The 23137-nt window shown below is 43.0% G+C and overlaps 1 protein-coding gene across 7 annotated transcripts in view; it reads right to left on the bottom strand.

Annotated features, from left to right (window-relative positions):
• The window catches only part of LAMA2 (laminin subunit alpha 2), an 834596-nt gene that overhangs the window by 224903 nt on the left and 586556 nt on the right, over window positions 1–23137 (bottom strand). For all 7 annotated transcript variants that reach the window (XM_066605535.1, XM_066605537.1, XM_066605536.1 and 4 more), the window contains 2 exons: window positions 21301–21443; window positions 8585–8683 (listed from right to left, as the gene is read on the bottom strand). In XM_066605535.1, the coding sequence (XP_066461632.1) occupies window positions 8585–8683; window positions 21301–21443 (242 nt within the window). The remainder of the gene's footprint in view (window positions 1–8584; window positions 8684–21300; window positions 21444–23137) is intronic.

The following is a 23137-nucleotide window of genomic DNA, read 5'->3' as shown; positions in this document are numbered from 1 at the left end:
AAGATTATTTAAAGTAATAAGCAGATATATTGTGAGAGGAAACAGATGGAATTAAGTTTAATTTGTCCATTGATCGAAATCTATCTAACATTGTCTAAAAGCTTTTTCCCTCAGGCATGTTTGCAAGAATGAGCAGCTCATCTCAGTAAGACTCTCAGGATAGAGATTCTCAATCAATATGCGAATTCTGATTTAAACATTTATTCTTCTTCCTATACTAACCATTGCCTGAATATAGATATGCAGTTACATTTCATTCAGCTTCAGGAATACAAAGATTAAACTACAATATTTGCAGCGGCTTTTAGATTGTATTGCTGGAACTTTCTAAATTATACTTGTGCTATAGAAAGTAGATGTTCATCTTCCGCCTTATATGTAGATTTAATGTGCATAGAAAGTTAGGTAACTAGTGGAAAAAAAAAACATTAGAGGAATTTAAAGGAATCATCCAGCAAACATATGTAGTGTGCTATGCCTAGTGCAGGCCTAAGGGGATGGTGCATGATACAGAGACTCTCTCCTCGCCGTTATTTGAATCCCTCATGCCAATGCACTGGGCATAACAAGCTAAATGCCACAGAAGTGAACTTCCATTTGTGCCAAGACACTGATGTATATGTCTTGCAACAGATTTAGGCACTTTTTGCACCTCAATTAAAGAGTGCCTAAAACAAGAGACCATGACTTAAACAAGTCCTAAACGTGCCAAATTGTGCCAAAATGTTGGCATAAAATATTAGTCTATGGTAAACCAACCAAAAGGTGGTGTAAGGAAGAGAACATGTTTTGCATAATGCAGCAAGTCTATGACACATCATATGTTACTGTTATAAATTTTGCACATTTTTGGCCTGTATAGTTTAGTTTTAAGCTGTCTAAGGGTGCATTCAGATGACCGTATATTGGCTGGGTTTTCACGCCCAGCTGATATATATGGTGTCCCTCTCTACAGGGGGAGGAGGCTGGAAGAGCCAGGAGCAGTGCTCTGAGCTCCTGCCTCCTCTCCGCCCCTCTGCGCTATTTGCAATGAGAGGAGGCGGGACAGGGTGGGGCTAAGTTCCGGGAATTAGCTCCGCCCTGTCCTGCCTCTCCTCATTAAAAATAGTGCAGGGGGGTGGAGAGGAGGCAGAGAGGGGGCGGGAGCTCAGTGCACTGCTCCCGGCTTTTGTAGCCTCCTCCTCCTGCAGAGAGAGATGCTGTATATCGTCTGGGCGTGAAAACCCAGCCGATATACGGTCGCCTGAATGCACCCTTAATGTGACAGTGACAACCTTTGTATTGCCCAGCATATTACTCTATGACATGGATCAATCTTTAGAGGCTACCCAAGGTGTAGTCCTTGCCAAAATTTGTAAATGTTACTGGAATTGTCCTAAAATTACTCTCTTGAACTCAATAGAAAGTTACATTAACCACAAGAGGAACACGTTTTATTGCTAAACGATAGATTGAAGCAGTCAGAGAAAGTTTATTTCAGCATATAATCTCTTTTGGCAAAAGTGCTCCAAAATTGTGGACCACCAATGATTAGGTTGCGCCTCATCAGTACGGGCTACCTAATAGTTTGAGCAGTGCTGCTTTAAAATATAGGTTTGAATACTTTTGCCCATAATATGACTGATTACTGATGGTTCCTTTCTAAATTTAAATTGTTGCTAGTGGACAAAGTCTATTTCTTGAGCTCCCCCCTCCATCACTGCCATCTTATTCCTCAGGAAGGTGGTGTGAAATCTTAGCAAAGATCTGCAGCTGTGTTTCTCCAGGCCTAACTGGCACACAAAATTAATCAGCAAGCTGCCTGACACTGACGCTCATTTAGCAAAATTGTCTAACAGAAAATGGAGGTTGTTTCTCATAGCAACCAATTACAGAGCAACTTTCATCTTTCTAGAAAAGTTAAAGTAATAAAATTGGTGATTATTTGCTATGGACAACAAGTTCAGTTTTCTGTGAACCACTTTTAATAAATGATGACCCCTTCCTGATGAGTGCCATACATGTACGTAAATGATCGAGGGAGTATTGGAATAGTCATAAGGTGCTGCCAGTCCAGAAATCAGCGGAAAAGAACGGGGAGTTGCATTATCAGCCACAGAAACTAGAAAATGCTGTACTATAGGCACAACTCTTAAGAGGAGGGAATTAACCCCATTCTTCTTTATTAGCTGCTAACATATTTTACTAAAAATAAAGAAAAATTGGGCTAATGCCATTGTCTTAAACCAGTGTTCGTTTCTAAGGGTTGCGCCTGTAATCCAGCATTTTCTGGTTTCTAAGGTTTTATTGCATGGCATGGGCTTGGAAGCTGAGCCTGCACCATACGTGGCAGATATCGGATGTCTATGAGAATTGACACCCAGCCACAAATGCCAGGATAAGTGATTACGCCAATTCCAATGCCAGTTAACCCTTTATATGGCGCTGTCAGCACTGATCATTGGTTATGATAATTGACCCCCACACACTAAAAATTGTTAGAAAAAAAACGGAATGCCAGTAGTACAAGATAAAAAATTATATAAATTTGGTATCACTGTAATAGTACTGACTCAAAGAAAAAAGACAACATATCGTTTTTACTGCACAGCAAATATTGTAAAAATAGAACCCCTAAAATGGTGAAATTGCATTTTTTCCAGTTTCACCCCACAAAGAAATGTTTTAGACTTTTGCAATATGGAAACCAATACCAAATTATATGATATGTTAAATAGCAGCATTTAAAAATACAACTTGCCCCACAAAAAATAAATAAGCCCTCGCATAGCTATGTTTTTTGAAAGAAGGGATAGAAGAATGAAGATGAAAAAAACAAAAAGGGCTTCAGCAGGAAAGGGTTCATAAAAGCAGCTTGTTGATTATATGTGCTAGTCATTACCAGATCATTGTAAAAGTGCCTGAGCACTTTTGAGAGCAATGAGAGCCATTTAAATTAAAAGGGTTTTCCAGGCAGATCCTCTGTTAGCACCGAGATATAGGGGGGTCGGAACAGGAGCCGCTGTTCCAACCCCTGTGTAGTGGCTGGCACCCATAATTAGCCTGTGGTTCCATTGATTTCAATGAGAGCTGCATCTGCAATTACAAACACCAGCCACTACTACCTAGGGGGTCGTGTATACCAGCACTGACAGCCGAAGCTGCCTGGAAAACCCCTTTAAGCTAGTGGGAGGAAAGAAGAAAAAGAATAAAGAGTAGAAAAATAAGAAAAGGTGAGGGAGACAAAGAAGATAGAGGGTGAGGAGTAAAATAAATAAGAGGATGATGACAACAGGATAAAAGAGGGTGAAGAAAAAAAAGAGGAGGAAGTGAAAAAGAAGAAAAATGAGGAGTAGAGGAAGAAAGAAGAGAAGGAGGGGACGATGAGAAAAAGAAGAAAGGGGATGAAGAAAAGAAGAATGTGGATGAGGAGAGAGGAAAAAAGAAAGAGGGGAAGGAGGAGAAAAAGAAAGAAATATGAGAAGAAAAAGAAGAAAGAAGAGGAGACAAAAAGAAAACAGAGAATGAGGCACAAAAGTAGAAAGAGAATGAGGAGAAAAATAAAAAAGAGAAGGAGGAGAAGAAGATCTAATACTGTTCCTTCTCTTCCTTTGAAGGAGAAGAAGCATGAGGAGAAAGAAGCAAGAACCTTGGTGGCTCTGTGGCTAGCACTATTGCCTTGCAATGCTGGGGTTCTACGTTCATGACTAATTATGGATAACATCTGTTATTGTATGTTTTCTTTCTGCTTATTATTCTTATTCTTCTCTAATTTCTCCTCCTCTGGAGAAGAAGAAAGACATGTGGTGGCTCATGTGTCAGCTTTGCAGTACTGCAGTTGTAGGTTCAAATCTGACTAAGAGCAGCATCTGGGTGTTTTTTTTTAAGTTCTCTTTGTCTATAGTCTTGTTGCATTTCTTGATAACAGGAGAATGGACAAGGGTGGTAGTTCAGTTGTAATCGCCACTGCTTTGCACACCCATATCTCTTTCTTCTATTTTCCCCTGTAAAACGGTTTTCAATTGATTTTTGCTGAAAATCAGGTCGGGATGACCCAATCCAATTTTCTAAAAGCCGTTTAACAGTCGACCTACCATGACGAGCATGGTAATTTGTGCATCACAGTGCTGTGAGTTCTATTTCATTAGAACTTTGCATGGCTACAGTGTGATCTTTGACTGCCAGACCTGTGTAATGGCTAAGCTCCCAGTGCAAACACTATAACAGTGATGAGAGTCTCTAAAAATTGTTGCAATCATTTTAATATTTTACCCAAAATCTTTTTTGACCAAGAAAAAGTACAACCATTCTAAGTAATGGCCATTTTCTCGAAGAATGCATTAAATATTTAACAACTTTACCTGTAAGAAGCAAGCTCTGAGATTGTATTCCATCCACAATTGAATTTACATTCAATATATGTTTTGAAGAGTAAACTAATTTGCAAAATGCCACTTACGCATCTCAGCTGTTGCTATAGTAACAAGTCGCAGTTTTATGTGCAGCCTACAGCCATTGCATTGCTATGATTTAAAAGCCAGTACTTGCTGTACCTGTGATAGAGAATTGCAAACAGCAGCACACATAGATAACACAGATGCATATCATTAAATGGACTTAGATCCTCCCCTCTCTTCTATACATACGGCTTATAATATACTGTCACTGTGGCTTCATATAAACAGTAATGACAGTTTTAGCAGCACGGCTCATAACTTCCGGATAACAATGCGGTAAGCCCCTTGGGGCTTTTATAAGGCCACTTTGACCTATTGAATCAGACATTAATCTAGTAAAATAATGGCTTTCTGTTCCAAATAACTCACCATTATTTTTACTGTCCAAACTGACCTTTGTGGATCCAGCTTTAGAATTTCACTTTATTAATAAGATTAAGAGTCGATTTTTTGGCTGATGTTAGAAAATATTATCTGAGTATCATCCCAATCAGATTTACTGCCGGAGGCTTTTTCTGACTCACATAGAGCAGATGCAGCGTCAATGACAGCTTCTATTTGTTTATTGCGCTGGACTCTGCTCCCATGACTTTTCACTTTGTTTACTCATACTTTCTTGAGATGCTCATTATATTGAAAAGGATGTTCGTGTTTTAGATGTAGGCAGCAGGGAAGTACAGAGCAAGTGAAAAGATGACTTCAAGCCAAAGTTAAAAACTCAGGCTAGGTAAGAGCAAACTCTAGTCTCAGCCCTCTGTAATTCCAAAAGAGAATTCAAACAGATCTGTTGATTTTCTATGGTCCTCTGAGAAGTTACAGTGGTTCAGACTGGCCAAATATGTTCAAGGACTCCAGGCAGTGGCCGAAAGATCTTTTTGAGAACATAAAGATTGTTTGTAGGTAAAAGTTCTTTCTTGGAAATGAAAGATCTTTTGTTCCACTACCGGACAAAAATGTCAAAAACAGACAACTTCTTTCTAGATGATGATAGTCTGACATTCGCTGGCTAAAAACATTGTTTGTTGTTAAAGGGGTTGTTCGCTTTTTACTGTTTTTACTGTTTTTTTTCTTTACTTATAGAAAAGGAAATCATACAATTTTCTAATGTACATGTTTTGAAAATTCTGCTCACATACCTTTCTTATATCAGTGCAGTGAAAAGTTAGGCCACTCTCAAAAAGTACTTTTTATCAAAATTAATGCAGCATTTTGAACGCCGCAGTAATTGCAGTATAATGCTCCCGTTGATTTCAATGGGGCCTCGCAGACATGCGCTCGATTGTAATGCTTTCTAGCGCCACGATTTTTGAGCGCCATTGGCTTTATTTTACCGCATTCAGCGCACCTCATCAATGATGGGGTGCACTAAGACCTGATGTCCGATGAGGAACCTGCCTCCGAAAATAAAAGTAAAATTGTGGCAAAGTGATGTGATCGAATTACACATATGTGCGATTAGCCTTATAGTCTATGGACTGGTCTATCCATAGTAAGGGTGCCTGCACACGACAGAAATTCCGCGGTGGGATTTCCCACGGAATTTCCGCCCCTGGAAGCTGCCATAGGATTGCGTTAACAAATTAGGGCGCGAAATCTCGCATGGCAAACAAATCGCGGCATGCCCCGCACAGAAACGGCACTCACCGGCTGCCGGGCCCGCTCTGCGCTGGCTGCAAGCAGCCGGCACATGAGAAAGCCAGGGCCGCGGGAGAGGTGAGTGCCCGAGCTGCTCTCTGCAGACGCTCAAGTGAGCACCCAAATGCTCGGGTCCTCGTTATTCGAGTCAAGCTTTTCGTAAAATTCGAGAGCTTTATTCAAGTAATGAACCCCATTGACTTCAATGGGAGACTCGAGCATTTTTCTATGGGACCCGCCGGTTGACGAGCTTTTTTTTTTTTTCCTGTGTTCTCTCTCTCTCTCTCACTCTCTTTCTTTCTCTCTCTCTCTCTCTCTCTTTCTCTCTCTCTCCTCTGCCAAGCCAACCACAAATTACCATTGACATGCGCAGTGGGGAGAGGTCAAATCTGACACGTCAGGGGCGGGGAGGGGCCAAAACTGGGTCGGGGTCGAACACGGCGTGATGCTCGCTCGAGTAGCGAGCACCATCAAGTATGCTAATACTCGAATGAGCATCAAGCTCGGAAGAGTATGTTCGCTCAACTCTACTGATCGCACATCTAATGGGTGAATAGTAAATTACTAAGAACTCACATAGTGGGGCAGATTTGGTAATAAAAATGCACCAGTTTTCTGACACAAATTGTCCCAAAAACCTGCCTTACATGGTTTGCATTATATTTATCATATGTTTTTAGACATTTTTGTAGGAGGGACTTTTTGTATCTTGTAGAAGAAATTGTTTGCTATAACCATGCATTATGTGAAATGGATATTGTCTGCCCCTGGTATATGATTTATGATGACCTGTGGCTTTTGTTAAACTTTTTATAACTTGCCTGATAAAGAGGTGTGGCTTTGAGGAAACCCCATGCATTTTAACACTGACTCTCTTTGCACCAGGAGACTGTTGTGTGTGTCGTGCTTTAAAGCAATGGCCTGTCGACAACCCCTGCAGTGATTTTCGGGCGAGAGCTTTAAATATAAGCCCTTCCCTGATAATCATACCTAGCTGTAGAAAAAAACTAAAAAAAATATATACTCACCTGTCCACCGCTGCCGGGGCTCAGGCGCGTTTATCTGCTTGTTCTCCTTGCACTGTAATGAAGTTCTTTCAGCAGATGGGGATTCAAAATCCCCGCCTGCTGAAAGGGCTGTGTCTGATTGGCAGAGCGCTCAGCGAATCACAGGCAGCGCTTGGCCATTCACTGTCTTCTCTGGGTAAAGCAAAATAAAGCATTTATATTGTGGCTACTGAAAGTAATGAACCATGCAAAAATGTTTTTGGTCTCCAAAACTGGAGCAATTCTTTGAAGAAGCTATATAGTATGGTTAATAGTGGAAAAGGTTAGAACAGGGCATCTAATCTGTTACTTCTATAAAACCCTATAATGTGTATGGGAGGAAACTGACAAATAGATCGTTTGGTAAATGCTACACACACTGGATTGCCATTCTGGGTCTGGAAGTACAGATCCTTCTCATGAGTTGGTATGCTGGGCTAAATATGGACTAAAGTGGTTCCAACTTTAAGGAGCAACAAGAGTTCAGACTAGAATATTTGATATAAAAAAAAATCACACTTGATTCAAATTAAATTGGTGCTGTCAGCTACTACATATGAGTCACCGAGTATGGAAATAGAAAATTTGTGCAGGGTTCGGTGGAATAAATAAGGTACAGATCATCTAGGAAGACATGAATCATCAATGAAATTTGCATGCAATCAGCAGTAATATAAAATATGCTACTGTACTATATATATATATATATATATATATATATATATATATATATATATATATATATGTATTCCATTCGTCTAATTATCCTATCTTCACTCCTCACTTCTGCTTTGTTTCTTTTTCTTGCAATAGGTGGAATAGGAAGTGCTAAAAAATAAAGTGTAAGTTGAATGCAAAAAAGTTGTAAAGAAAAGACTGACAGATCTGTAAGTGAATGACAGATGAATGGATGTTTATCTATTCCCAACAGGTATATTGTACTAGTAGCTCAAAGTAGTAGAATCATGAAAAACAAGCCTTGTGTATACAGCATATGCGAAAAATGATAATAGCTACCGGTCTTTTCAATGCATCAGTGACAAAAGTACCATTTACATGAGCAGATACTTGGCCGGATTTGAAGAGTAATGGGCGAGCATGCATGATAATTATTGAATGTAAATTGGTGAAGCAACTGAACAAATAGTGATAAAACGCTTGTTGATTGTGCAAATGATTGTTTATATGAACATAATCATTGGTCGTTCTGCGGTTGGCATGTACACATGAATCCTTAATTAATTGCTGAAATGAGAGACTTTTAAGATAATGACCAACCAATGAACTTTTAACGATTATTGACATGATAACATTTTGTGTCGCTATAGAATCGCTTCTAGCGATCGGATGAAAGATCCCAGATACGCTTGTATGCTCAGGTAAACTGTCCTTTAGTCACAGAATGCTTGCTGTTGTTTTATGTAGCATGAACTCTCAATCGCTTAGTGGTATTTTCTGTATTCTTACCCTGTTCAGTAGTTCATCTATCTCAATGACAAGAGTATCTTGGTTGTTTTGTGCCAGCTGGAGCAGTCTTTCAGGAGCTCGTTGAGGTGACAGTAAATGCTGAAAAGTTATTAAGACACATTTCAGTACTGCAGGCACTTTCAACTGTGTGCACAGAGAGCATCTTTATTTCACTGCAATTCATCAATTCCGCAGTGTTATGACAGCCCTACTATATGTTTGTAATAAATGTTTATTCACTTGCAAGGAAATGCACGGAGTGATTTTAACATACATTTCGACATCTTGCAATTATCATTAGTCATGTATATCGCAGCAGCTCAAACACATGCGGCTTCGTGGTTGACTTGTTCAAACTGAGCTGCTGTTTTTCACAAGAAAAATTATTGACATTCCGTTAACTACATATACAGAGACTTTATACCCGCCTCCTCCACCAAAATAAAACAATAGAGCAAGAATACAGTCCTTGTAACCAAAATGCATCCACATTCAAAATTATTGCGACTGCCAATCATCGGTAAGTTCCTGGAGAGGTCCTAAAAATAGGGAACTTTTTTCAGTATCTTCGATTCTTTTTTTCTTTTAAGCCGGTGTAGGTTATTGTGCTTATAATTCTCATCCATCCAAAGGCGCTTTTACATGGAGCGATTATCGTTTAGCCGAGCGAATGAGTAAATGATGATTTTTATGCTTGCATAAAAGGAACAATGAATGATAAACAAACAAACTATCTATTGTTCATCATTTAATCATTTGGCCTCTTTACACTGAATGATTATTGTTTGTTTTCGCTGGGTTAAACAATTTTTTGAACAATAATTGTTCCGTGTAAAAGGGCCTTAAATCAACCAGAAAAAATAAATAAGTTGTCAACCCTGATTGTCATTGCACACGCAAAGCATATTGTCAATAAGCTCGTATTTGTGAATCAAATCATAATAAATTGACCTTAGGGCCGTGGTGACAGACCTATAGCCCACGTGCCAGAAAGGGCACACAGAGCCCCGTCTGCTGGCACACACGCTGATGGCTGCTCACCACAATAGTGATTACAGGCTGGGGGGGGGGGTGCCTCAGCATGTAGTAGTGTTCCTTTTATCAGCCCCAGTAGTAATAGGCCACTGTGGGACTCACTATTACTACTGGGACACATATAAGGAAAGACTATTGCTACTGGCGCTAATGTAGGGGTCACTATTATTACTGGGGCCACTGTGAGGGTCACTATTACTACTGAGGTCAATGTTGGGGTCACTATTACTACTGGGCCACTGTGTGGGACACTGTTAATACTGAGGCCACTGTGACGGTCACTATTACTACTATGGCCACTGTAGGGGACACTATTACTACTGCGGCCACTGTGGGGGACACTATTACTACCGGGGCCAATATAGGGGACACTATTACTACTGAAGCCACTGTGGGGGACACTAATACAGAGGGCCACTCTGATGACTTAGAATATGGTTACATGTGGCGGAAATGCTGTTGGATGTCTGCAGCACAAATTTCCATGGCAAATTATGCAGCATTTCTGAATCCAAAAAACAGTCAAAATCCGTACAATTGGTGCGGATTTTGGCTGGAAATCAATCGCATATCCGCAGCTGATTTCATACTGTGCAGTGCTTCCTCTCACCTCCTCCAAAGGCTTCCCACGATAAAAAAATGAGTTTTGGGTTGCAGTTTGGGCACTTGGTCTCTAAAAGGTTCACCATCACTGCCCTAGGAATTGATTTCACATTTAGCTCAAAAGGTGTTGTGTTCTGTTGGACCTTAAAGGGGTTGTCCCGCGCCGAAACGTTTTTGTTTTTTTTTCAACCCCCCCCCCCCCCCCCCGTTCGGCACGAGACAACCCCGATGCAGGGACCTAAAGAAAAATCCGCACAGCGCTTACCTGAATCCCCGCGCTCCGGTGACTTCTTACTTACCGGCTGAAGATGGCCGCCGGGATCATCTCCCTCGGTGGACCGCAGGGCTTCTGTGCGGTCCATTGCCGATTCCAGCCTCCTGATTGGCTGGAATCGGCACGTGACGGGGCGGAGCTACACGGAGCCGGCATCCTGCACGAGCGTCTCCATTGAGAAAAGAAGAAGACCCGGACTGCGCAAGCGCGTCTAATTTGGCTATTAGACGCCGAAAATTAGGCGGGCTCCATGGAAACGAGGACGCTAGCAACGGAGCAGGTAAGTGAAAAACTTCTTATAACTTCTCTATGGCTCATAATTAATGAACAATGTACATTACAAAGTGCATTAATATGGCCATACAGAAGTGTATAGACCCACTTGCTGCCGCGGGACAACCCCTTTAAGAGGCAAAATGTTGTGTCAGAACTTAGGCCCACTAGAGGATCCCCGGATACTTGAGCAGGCCAATCTGACCTGTGTACAGATGAGGTCTCCCTTAAATGCCAACAACCGGACTGCCTTAGCACACAGAGGATCTGCTGCGAAATTTCCGGTACCAAAATCACAGTGGAAATTTCACAGCGTTAACCGTACAAGCTATGTGGAGGAGATAGAAAAAATCCTTCATATCGTGCAGAGGATTTCTGTGACAAATTCACAGCATTTCTATGAAGCGTTGTGGATTCTCATTCTGCAGCATATCTATTTATGCTGTGAAATCGCAGTGTGGAATTAAGCCTTTGAAATACACGGGTTGAATTCCGTAGCTGTCCAGGAAATAAAAACAGCAACTGCGGGGATTTCTTTGTGGAACGCCGGCAGCGATTTCACTACATGAGAAGATGACCTTAGGCCTCCTGCAGACGAGTGTGACGTAACCACACTCACAAGTCCATGACATAATTGTACTCTTAATTGCCTACACAGATACGTATCCTTTTCTGCGCTGCTGGACTCCTTTACATGGGCACAAGAAACTCCAACAATGGCTTTAAACCGACTCAGCAGCCTAATTAGTCGCAGTGTTAGTAATTAGCACCGCAAAATTACCCTATTGAGCCTCGGGTATGCAAATGTTCACAAAAATAGAGCATGTTGCTTATTTCTTTACCCAACAGAAATGCGGGCGGAAAAATGCTCAATGTGAGGGAACCAACTGAAACTTATGGCTTTTGATGGTTGTGGTTCCCGCAGCTGATTTTTTTTGCACGTAGAACTGTGCAGCAAATTGCCTATCTGTAGGCGGCATAAGAACTATTTCGCACAGAATTATTTCATCAGACAACAGTGGGTTTTGCCGCTGCAGAAATCCATGACAAAATGCACATAGCGAAATGCAGATTTTAATGTAGAATTGCAGGCAGATTTGAGCCATTTTCAATTCTGCATCAAAATCTGTACATTGGGTATGCAGATTTTGGTGCAGAATTTTCCACAGGACCCCAAATTCTGCTGCGTCCTGACAGAATCTAATTGTTCCCATGTGAAAACTAAGGCCTTCACACATGGAGTATTCACTGTAGGCCTTCTGTAGTGGAATACCCACAGCAAATACGTACCAAATTCACAGTGTCCAAAGCTGCACATATATATTATGGAATTGTCCCTATTGTTAATTGTGGGTCTCCTGCAGGATTAAAGGGGTTTTCCAGGGAGAATACTACTGATGACTTATCATCAGGATAGGTCATCAATAGTTGTTCATCTGGGGTCCAACCGATCAGGTGAGTGGGCGCATGCTGTCAGCACCGCAGTAACACAGAGGTCGCGCCGACCTTTGTGTAGTGGCCGGCGCTTTGAACTGCAGGCGAAGCTTGCGTTGATTTCAATGAGAGCCGTGCCTGCAGTTCCAAGCGTCGGCCACTACATGGGAGGTCGGCGCAGAGGCTTCCACTCTGACCTCTGTGTATTTGCGACGCTGATCGGGGTTCTGAGCCACTACATGGGAGGTCGGCACAGAGGCTTCCACTCTGACCTCTGTATATTTGAGGCGCTTGGTCGGGGTGCTGAGCGACAGACCCCAGTGGATCAACTATTGATGACCTATCCTGAGGATAGGTTAGCAATAGTATTTCCCTTGAAAACCCCTTTAAACCCTGGTATTTCAATTCTGCAGCACAAATAGACTTGATGTGAATATAGAATTCACTGCATTTTTCAAAAACACTGCAGATTCGTTGAAATTTTGAGCACCATGTAAAGATCTTTTAAATGGCTTACGGCTTAAAGCAGGGGTGTCAAACTCATTTTCACCGAGGGCCACATCAGCCTTATGGCTGCCTTCAAAGGGCCGATTCTAATTGTAAGACAGTAAAAGTAAACCCCACAGTGGCCCAATTGGTAGTAAGGTCCCCATAGTGGCTAGTGACGCCTGCCATTCTGCGCATACACCCGCCCGCCATTTTGCGCATACACCCGCACGCCATTTTGCGCATACACCCGCCCGCCATTTTGCGCATACACCCGCCCGCCATTTTGCGCATACACCCGCCCGCCATTCTGCGCGCACAGACGACCGCCATTCTGCACATACACCCGCCCGCCATTTTGCGCATACACCCGCACGCCATTTTGCGCATACACCCGCCCGCCATTTTGCGCATACACCCGCCCGCCATTGTGCGCATACACCCGCATGCCATTTTGCGCATGCACACGCACGCCATTTTACGCATACACACGCATGCTATTTTGTGCATACACCCTCCCGCCATTTTGCGCATACACCCGCCCGCCATTCTGCGCATACAGACGCCTGCCATTCTGCGCGCACAGACGCCCGGCATTCTGTGCATGCACACGCCCGCCATTTTGCGCATGCACACGCCCGCCATTTTGCGCATACACCCGCCTGCCATTCTGTGCATACACCCGCTCGCCATTTTGCGCATACACCCGCCCGCCATTTTGCGCATACACCCGCCCGCCATTCTGTGCGCACAGACGCCCGCCATTCTGCGCATACACCCGCCCGCCATTTTGCGCATACACCTGCCCGCCATTTTGCGCATACACCCGCCCGCCATTTTGCGCATACACCCGCCCGCCATTCTGCGCGCACAGACGCCCGCCATTCTGCGCATACACCCGCCCGCCATTTTGCGCATACACCTGCCCGCCATTTTGTGCATACACCCGCCCGCCATTCTGCGCATACACCCACCCGCCATTTTGCGCATACACCCGCATGCCATTTTGTGCATACACACGCACGCCATTTTACGCATACACACGCATGCTATTTTGCGCATACACCCGCCCGCCATTTTGCGCATACACCCGCTCGCCATTCTGCGCATACAGACGCCTGCCATTCTGCGCGCACAGACGCCCGCCATTCTGCGCATGCACACGCCCGCCATTTTGCGCATACACCCGCCCGCCATTTTGCGCATACACCCGCCCCCCATTCTGTGCATACACCCGCCCGCCATTTTGTGCATACGCCCGCCATTCTGCGCATACACCCGCCCGCCATTCTGCGCATACACCCGCCCGCCATTTTGCGCATACACCCGCCTGCCATTTTGCGCATACACCCGCCCGCCATTCTGCGCATACACCCGCCCGCCATTTTGCGCATACACCCGCCCGCCATTTTGCGCATACACCCGCATGCCATTTTGCGCATACACACGTACGCCATTTTACGCATACACACGCACGCTATTTTGCGCATATACGTACAGACACACACACACATTATATATATATATATATATATATATATATATATACACAGACACACACACTCATACAAGGATCCCACCCTGCAGCTGCTCCTCCTCAGCGTCGCTCTCCTTGCTGCAGAGATCATGTTCTCTGCAGTCTTCTTCCCTCCTCCGCGGCTGTTGTCAGTCTGCTATCGGCACTCCTCTATTACTGTCTGCACTAGACAGAACAAGCCGAGAGAAGATCGCTTACTGACAGCAGCACGGAGGAGTGAGGGAACTTACTGCACAGCCGGCGGGCCACAGAAAATGAGGCAGCGGGCCGGATTCGGCCCGCGGGCCTTGTGTTTGACACCTGTGGCTTAAACGGACAACCGCGTTCGTGGAATGTTTTGTGGGCGTGAAGATCGCGCCCGCAAAACGTGATGAAGCCATTGATTTCAATGGTTTTGTTCTCACGAGCATGTTTCCTATGCACAAGAAAGGATAGGTCCTGTCTAGAGATGAGCGAGCGTACTCGGATAAGCACTACTCGCTCGAGTAATGTGCTTTATCCGAGTATCACTGTGCTCGTCCCTGAAGATTCGGGTGCCGCTGCGGCTGACAGGTGAGTCGCAGGGGAGAGCGGGTGGGAGAGAGGGAGAGAAAGATCTCCCCTCCGTTCCTCCCCGCTCTCCCCTGCAGCTCCCCGCTCCGTGCCGGCACCCGAATCTTCAGGGACGAGCACAGCGATACTCGGATAAAGCAAATTACTCGAGCGAGTAGTGCTTTTCCGAGTACGCTCGCTCATCCCTAGTCCTGTCCTATCTTTCGGCTTTTTTTTCCTGCGTGTGCAAGAGTTTAAACTACAAAAAAATATATATTTTGGACTGTAGCGATGAGCGTATTTGTGCATGCCCTCATCTGTCGAAGCCCTTATCCTGCAAATGCTGCAGGATTTCCACAGTCATTCCACAGCATTTCTGCCTTGTGTGAAGGCGGCCTAAAAGGCACTATACGTACGGAAACAATTTGAAACCTATAGGGTTCACCTGATGCCCTCTACAAAACCTGTATGTAATCTAAAAACTAGAGTAGATGTTATTAATGTCCTCAATGAAGACAATTTTTGACTTTAATATCTCCTTTTCTATATGATACCATAAGGCAAGCATTCCCAGCCTGCAGCGGGGGTGCAGGTGGTGAGCAATTACTGAATTGGTGTGGTTACGCTGGGGGGGTGTATTAGTAGAGACGTTGTCTCTCTGCTGGAAGACTTGTTTAATCATTTTTGTCAAGTGTAGATACATTTTTAATACATCAAAATATTTTTGAAACAAGATTTGCACATTTCATTAACTCTTCCATGATAAATAGTTTTTGACAATCATTTATCCTCCTGGTGTCATTTCTGCTTTTAAAATCCATTTATAGAGGAAGGAAGCTGACCTAGTGTGATAAATTGTTTCACCCAGGGGACAAGTGCCTTAATGCCAGATTGTAATCTTGATTGCGCACACAGCTTCATGTCATTAATACCCATACTTGGCTCAGTAGCTTAGCAGATATTTGTTTGTAGTTCAGTACAAGTTCCTGCTGTCAGCAAGATATTATCCCCTTAGAAATGTAGTTGCATTCATATGAGCTAGGAATCAGTAGGACTGCGCTGAATTAATAGACTGTTATCAGCACTAAGAAAACAACAGCAATTGGCAAATATTAGAAATGTGGAAGATGTTCCCTAAAACTTACCACTGACTATTTACTTTTCATTAAAATTTACATAAAACTATACAGTAGTTTCAATAGGAACTGTAGCAGTGCAGAATAACTTTTGCTTAGTTACTTTATAAGAATGTTCTGCAAGATTATTATCCCTTTAAGGCTCCATGATATAACTGTATGTCATGGATTGGTTTACCTTTAATTACCCATATGTAATAAGTGATTATTCTGATTGCCAGATTGGAGCCAGAAAGGATTTTTTTCCCCTTAGGCCTCATGTCCACGGCTAAATTGTAATTTAAAATCCGCAGCGTGATCCGGGCCCCATAGGGATGCATTGGACACGGGCAGGTAATTAAATACCCGCGGATGTCATTTTCCCCTGAGACGCGGATTGTGTGTGCGGGAAAACACCCGCGGCATGCTCCATTTTTACTGCGGGTCTCCCGCTGGCTTCTATTGAAGCCTATGAAAGCCGTCCGGATCCGCGGCACACCCGCACTTGAATTTCTGCTCTCCGGCGCGGGAGCACGGGAGAGCAGGAGTTTTAAAAAAATGGACTGCCCGGCGCATGCACACGGCACACTGCCAGGCTGAAGAAAGAAGATCCGGCTGCAACGGAGGTAAGATCCGCAGCGTCTGGACAGGTAAGTTTAATCTTCTTTTTAGCCTTATGCCCGCAGAAAAGGAAGGACCCGCTGCGGGATTCTGCTTGGAGAATCCGCGGCGGACCTGAGCTCCTGCTCCCTCTCTGCCCTCTCTCTGCCCCTTGCCACTGTTTGCCATGGGAGGGGGTGGGGTGGAACTTAGCTCCACCCTGCCCCCCCCTCGCGTTGCAAACTGTGGCGAGGGGCGGAGAGGGGGTAAGAGCTCAGTGCACTGCTCCTGGCCCACCTCCTTCCCTTGCAGAGAGAGACAGCGTATATACGCACATCGGAATAAGCCCTTATATTGGGAAAATTGGCTTCTACTAGAGATGAGCGAGCACCAAAATGCTCGGGTGCTCGTTACTCGAGTCGAACTTTCAGTGATGCTCGAGAGTTCGTTTCGAGTAACTAACCCCATTGAAGTCAATGGGTGACTCGAGCATTTTTGTATATCGCCGATGCTCGCTAAGGTTTTCATTTGTGAAAACCTGGGAAATTCAAGAAAGTGATGGGAACGACACAGAAACGGATAGAGCAGGCGAGGGGCTACATGTTGGGCTGCATCTCAAGTTCCCAGGTCCCACTATTAAGCCACAATAGTGGCAAGAGTGAGACCCCCCCCCCACTGTCAGCATAAAGATCATTCTCCTCTGCCACAGCTGTAACAGCTGTGGCAGAGAAGAACGATGTTAGCCCATTGAATTCAATGGAGCCGGCAATACAGCCGGCTCCATTGAAAGCAATGGGCTGCCGGCGATTGCGGGATGAATTGTCGGGAAGGGCTTAAATATATAAGCCCTTCCCTGCAATTCATCCAGAAATGTGTAAAAATAAAAAAAATATATACTCACCTTGTCCCGGCAGAACGATGTTAGCCCATTGAATTCAATGGAGCCGGCAATACAGCCGACTCCATTGAAAGCAATGGGCTGCCAGCGATCGCGGGATGAATTGTCTGGAAGGGCTTAAATATATAAGCCCTTCCCTGCAATTCATCCAGAAATGTGTAAAAATAAAAAAAATATATATACTCATCTGGTCCCGGCAGACGGAGTTCAGCGCGGCCGGTGGCAGTCCTCCTGAACTGCTCTGAACAGCTGTGAGTAGTATTCAGCAGCCGGGGATTTAAAATCCCCGCCTGCTGAATGAGCTGCCTCTGATTGGTCACAGCCTGACCAATCAGAGGCAGATGTCACTCACACACCCATTCATGAATTTATGAATGGGTGAGTGACTGCTGCCTCTCATTGGCTCAGCGGGACCAATCTGATTGGTCCCTGCGCTCCATTGAATTCAATGGTCAGTGCTTGTTTAATCGAGACGAGTACCGCGTGGTGCTCTTCTCGAGTAACGAGCATCTTGAGCACCCTAATACTCGAACGAGCATCAAGCTCGGACGAGTATGCTCACTCATCTCTAGCTTCTACCTCATTGGGTTTTTTTTTTGCTTTCCTCTGAATCAACAATTGGGGGGTAATAGGCTGAACTAGACGGACATATGTCTTTTTTTGGCCTAACATATGAAAAATCATGTGAACAAAGCAGAAGGAGCGATCAACATTCGCACATAATTTGCTCGTTCACATGATCTGTGGTGCGTGTTAATCCAGCTTCCACTGGAGTCAGTGTGAACTTCTGTGCATCACGCACCAAAGGTAGGTCAAGTCCTATCTTTTCTTGCAGCATGCACCTTAGATGTCATGTCCTATCTTTTGCAAGTGTGAGTATTTTGCGTGTCTAAAAATCATTCTTGAGAACGCTTCAATAGGAAACTATTGGTTCTAACAGATGGAATTTCTTTGCGCAGCTATTTGTGCACTCGTCTGAACGAGGCATAGAGGTGGATGGAGCGGCAGTACTTACACTGAACTGCTGCTTCATTCATAGGGCATACTGTTTTATAATCAGAGGAGCGTCCTAGTGGTTGGTCCCCGCTAACCAGGCACCTGTCAGCTTTGCTGTAAATAGGTAATAAGTTGTTTTTGTGGAACAGCAACTTTAACTAGTTAAATAGGGTTTATTGCATCTAGGCTCATGCACACAGCTGTATTATGGATCAGTGTTGTATGTTTCCAAAAGCTCTCTTTCACACAGGCTACAAAAATATTGGCTACAAAACGCATGTATGTGAAGCCCATGGTTTCCAATGGGTTCTTTCACATGAGAAATGTTTAGTAGGCTGAAGAAACCCATTGGAAACCATGAACTTGACATACATGGGATTTGTAGGTTCAGCAAAGAGTGCATCGCCTCACTGTGGCACCAGACAGTGGTGCAGGTTCAGTAACTACAATGTATTCACTTCTCTATTCTCTTTTTTTTAGGCTGCATTAATGAGAACTAGTCAGCAAATTCGTACCAAACGATGGAAATAGAATCCATGCTGGCCAGAGGCGTAACTTGAAGTTTCTACGGCCTAATGCCAAACCTGTAACAGGGCCCCAACTATTATGCTTTATTTATACTACTGCACTCCCTATATGGAGAAGAGAGGCCTTAGGGGCCCCCTAAGGCTCCTGGGCCCAGGTGCAACCTCATCTTCCACATCCCCTATAGTTATGCAAGTGGCTCATGGCATACTGGCTAAAATCCTGTATGATGGTGTACAGTACCTGTAAAGGGCTTTTACTATGGAGGCGTACACCCTCCATGCACTGCAATACAGGCACTGATAGTGTGATTGAGTATGAAACAACTTATTTTCTATTGATTACACACAGATTCAGATAGAAAAACTTTGTATGACTCCATATATAAAGCAAAAATAGCGTGGAACGATTTGTTCAACAAATCATTGAAACGATCGAAAGTGAATGATAATTGTTCAGTCTGAACTGGGGCCGACGACTGAATGTGCAACGATAACCATTCACTTTTCCTTCCTCTTTCAATTTACGCAGGCAAAAAAATCATCCGCTCACTAATTGTTTGGTTTAAACAGCAATTGTTCAGTCGTTCTCATATACTTATAAAGCAAATGTAAAAGTAAATTATTCTCATTTGAATGAGCCAACGATGTATCTTTCTGTCCAAAAAGGCTGCAGCAAAAGGGTAGCGGTGACATCATTCACTTGTTTTCTCGTTCAAACGATAATCGGCTCATCTAAAGGAACTCATAACCAGAAAAATTCTTGTAGAACTATATACAGCAGACTGTTGGAATGTTCATATATGTATAAACCCACACACACATAGAAGAGTATAGACATAGTGTGATTAATTTGCATTCAAAGATGGCAGGATGACAACTGAAACACTGAGAAAAAGAGCACGACATTTACATAATGATAAACCAGAGTCAAAGGACTAAAGGCCCTTTTATACACGACGATGATTGTGCAAAATTCGTTCAGAAGCCATCTCTTGAGCGATAATCGTTGCTTGTTAATGTGTGCCCATCATACACTTACCGTGCACTTTTCGTCAATCGCTGAGTTCAGCTTAAAATCTGTTGTCCCTGATAAGAGGGACTGAGTGCTGAGTTCTCTGCGGACAGTGCTAATAACATTCTTTCAGGAGCTGTCCCACTGGAGAACAATAGAGATATATTTACAGAACAGACCACTTGCTGTTCTCTAAATACATGCAAATAAAGCTAGTTAACTACTAATGGGCTGATTAGCCCATTATTAGCAAATGCAAAATGATTGCTCAAAACTGTCAATTTCTGATGAATTTTGAGCGATCATCTGTGTGTGTAAATGGACCTCAAGACTGGATGCATTCAGACTGAACAATTGCTGGTCAGTCTGAATGCATCCACCGACTGAATGACAAATGATAATTCATTTGCTTATCATTCTTCGTTCAGTTTATGCTTGCATAAATACTGAACAATGCTCAGCCCATGTAAACAGGCAGTCATTCATCTATGAATGAATGCCTGTTTACTGTAAGTGGAGGCGGATCGAGCCAGAAAAATTCCCAGCCTGCTCCACCTGCATTCACTGAGCGATGATCAGATATGATATACTAGTCTGACAAAGGGGCCTAGTAGACTCAAAAGTTTGCATCTATAATTTTTTGGGGGGGGGTTAGTCAATAAAGGTATCACTTCTATAATACTTTTGCCTTTTTTATACAAGAGTATTTAAGACTACTATGCCTCTATATGAAATTTGACATTCAAGGGCTCATGCATCACTATTATGGCTCTGGATATGGCCATGCTCATCGACTATAACACCTCCACTTTTTTAAGGTAGCTTTCATAAATCATCTCTATCATGTTTTGTGTTGGATAGTCTGGGATTTTTTTGTTAGCTTGCACTTTGTTTCATAAAGGGATATTTATCCAGGTAAATAAGAACCTTGATTAGTTATGTACAAACATAAATGATTGCATAATTACATAAATAATTTCAAATAACACATTTCAGACTGCCTTTGTGATCGCTTTCCTACTGGGCTAAATTGCTTATTTATGCTACTTTGAATGCCTCTAATTGTCTTCAGACTCAACCAAACCAAATTTACATTTTCCCTCCCTTGATAGTACTCTCTCATTTACCTTGGGAGTCAACCAACTAATCCTAGGCACTGAAAGAAAGCTGATAAATTTGCTGCTTTTCAACCATAAGGTAATACAAAAATATAATTAATTTTATCAGGAAAGGGATATGCATTAAAAATAAAACCGAAATAAACTCTGTTTTGTGTATCTTGGCATGATACTATACTCTGAATATAAACAGCAGCCAAACTAATGACAAAAATCACAATAGCTTTTAATCAGCCTCATTGATTTGCATGTTTAAGAAAGAAACCAGCACATTTACCTTTAATTCCTGAGTCTCATTTTCAATGCTAAACAGTATTCTGTATGGTGGAGGCAGTGGGCCAGAAAGATTGACGCTCATGACCATCTGGTTCAGCTGATCCAAGTCATCAAGAAGGAGGCCTGTACATTCATCATCGCAAACTGTGAAGAGGACAGCATAGAATATTTATCCCTAATAAACACCGAAGGCAGATGTTCAATATTTCTGTACTATGCTATTTAGAAGTGCAAAAAACAGGCTGTGAATGTTGATGATGCTAATCCCATAGTTAGCCCCTCTAATTGAGGACAGAGAAGCAGGGGTGCTGTGGAAAGAACTGAATAAGTAAAACCTCATATTTTTACTTATAAAAATTTAAAAGCATTTAAGGAGCACCCTCAAGGAAAGGTTTTACCCAGAAATGGAGCAATAGATATTCAAATTTATTATGTCACTCATGTATTCGCATAAATGATACACTGATCTCATGAAAACTGTATAAATATTCTGCACCTAAATCAACAGCAGCTATTTATCTAAATATTAGGCTTGGTACAAGGAGGGCCGGCGGAAATTTCTAAAGAAGAATATAATGCAATCTACAGAATCTGTAGGGTAAATATCAGAATGGCTAAGGGCTTAGTCACACGGGCGCATCCGGGTGCAGATGTGCCCGTCTTCCTGCAGGATGAGACGGCCGCAGTGCAGGTCATCTGTTCTTTCTTCCGGCGCTGCGGAGAGACGTCCACACTGCAGGTGTGGCCATCTTTTTCGAGCAGGAAGACGGGCACATTGGCGCCCGGATGCGCCCATGTGACTAAGCCCTAAAGCTAATAATACCATGAGGCTTGCAAGAGAGGTCAAAAGCAGTAAAAAAAAGGATTTTGGGGGTTTGTCAAAAGCAAAAAAAAAAGTCTAAGATGATATAGGAATTTTACAGGATGATAACAGAGAGTTGGTCAAAAATGATGTTGAGAAGGGCAAACTTTTAAATTCCTATTTTGTGGGTTTTTTTTCTTGCAGGAAACAAATGTAATAAATCTTCCCTGTGCTATTAGGGAAATAAAAGAATGCAGGCTATCTATAAACAGAGAGATGGTGAGGGAACACTTAGCTAACTTAAATGAATTCAAGTCTCAAGGTCCAGATGAATTACATCTTAGGATACTAAAGGAAGCAGCAGAGGTAATTGCTGAACAACTTGCCATAATTTTTTTAAATTTCTAGACAACAGCTGAAGTCCAAGAAGATTGGACTGGGAACAATGGGATGAAACTGAAAGGTAGGAGACAAAGATTAGTTATTAGAAAAAACTTTCTGACAGTGAGGGTGATCAATGAGTGGAACAGGTTACCACAGGAGGTGGTGAGTTCTCCTTCAATGGAAGTGTTCAAACAAAGGCTGGACAAATATCTGTCTGGAATGATTTAGTGATCCTGCATTGAGCAGGGGGTTGGAATTAATGACTTTGGCGACTCCTTCCAACTATCATTCTACGATTGTACTAAGTACTTTTACTACTTACGTTATTTTAAAATTTGAATACCTGTGAGTTTCAACAATTAAAAGATTTTTAATGGTTCATTTTAATGTATGCTTTATGGAGGCTTCATAACTGCTAAATATAGTTATTTTTCATGATTTCTTTGACATAGAACATTTCATAGAATAATATCTGCAATGCCAAGCCAGAAAACATAGAATACATACTGCACTGAAAAATAGGTAAGCATCAAAACGTGTCGTCTACAAAGCCATTGATAACTGCAGCAGCATTCTACTTGAAAGTTGCAGTTATGGGGGTTTGGTTGGTTAATAAGTACGGAAGGGATTGTACACACTAGTGGATTGTTAT

Source organism: Eleutherodactylus coqui, chromosome 1 (assembly GCF_035609145.1).
Source record: "Eleutherodactylus coqui strain aEleCoq1 chromosome 1, aEleCoq1.hap1, whole genome shotgun sequence".
Lineage (NCBI taxonomy): Eukaryota > Metazoa > Chordata > Amphibia > Anura > Eleutherodactylidae > Eleutherodactylus > Eleutherodactylus coqui.
Note: the sequence above shows the minus strand (reverse complement) of the source record. Positions and strands in the feature narration are given on the sequence as shown.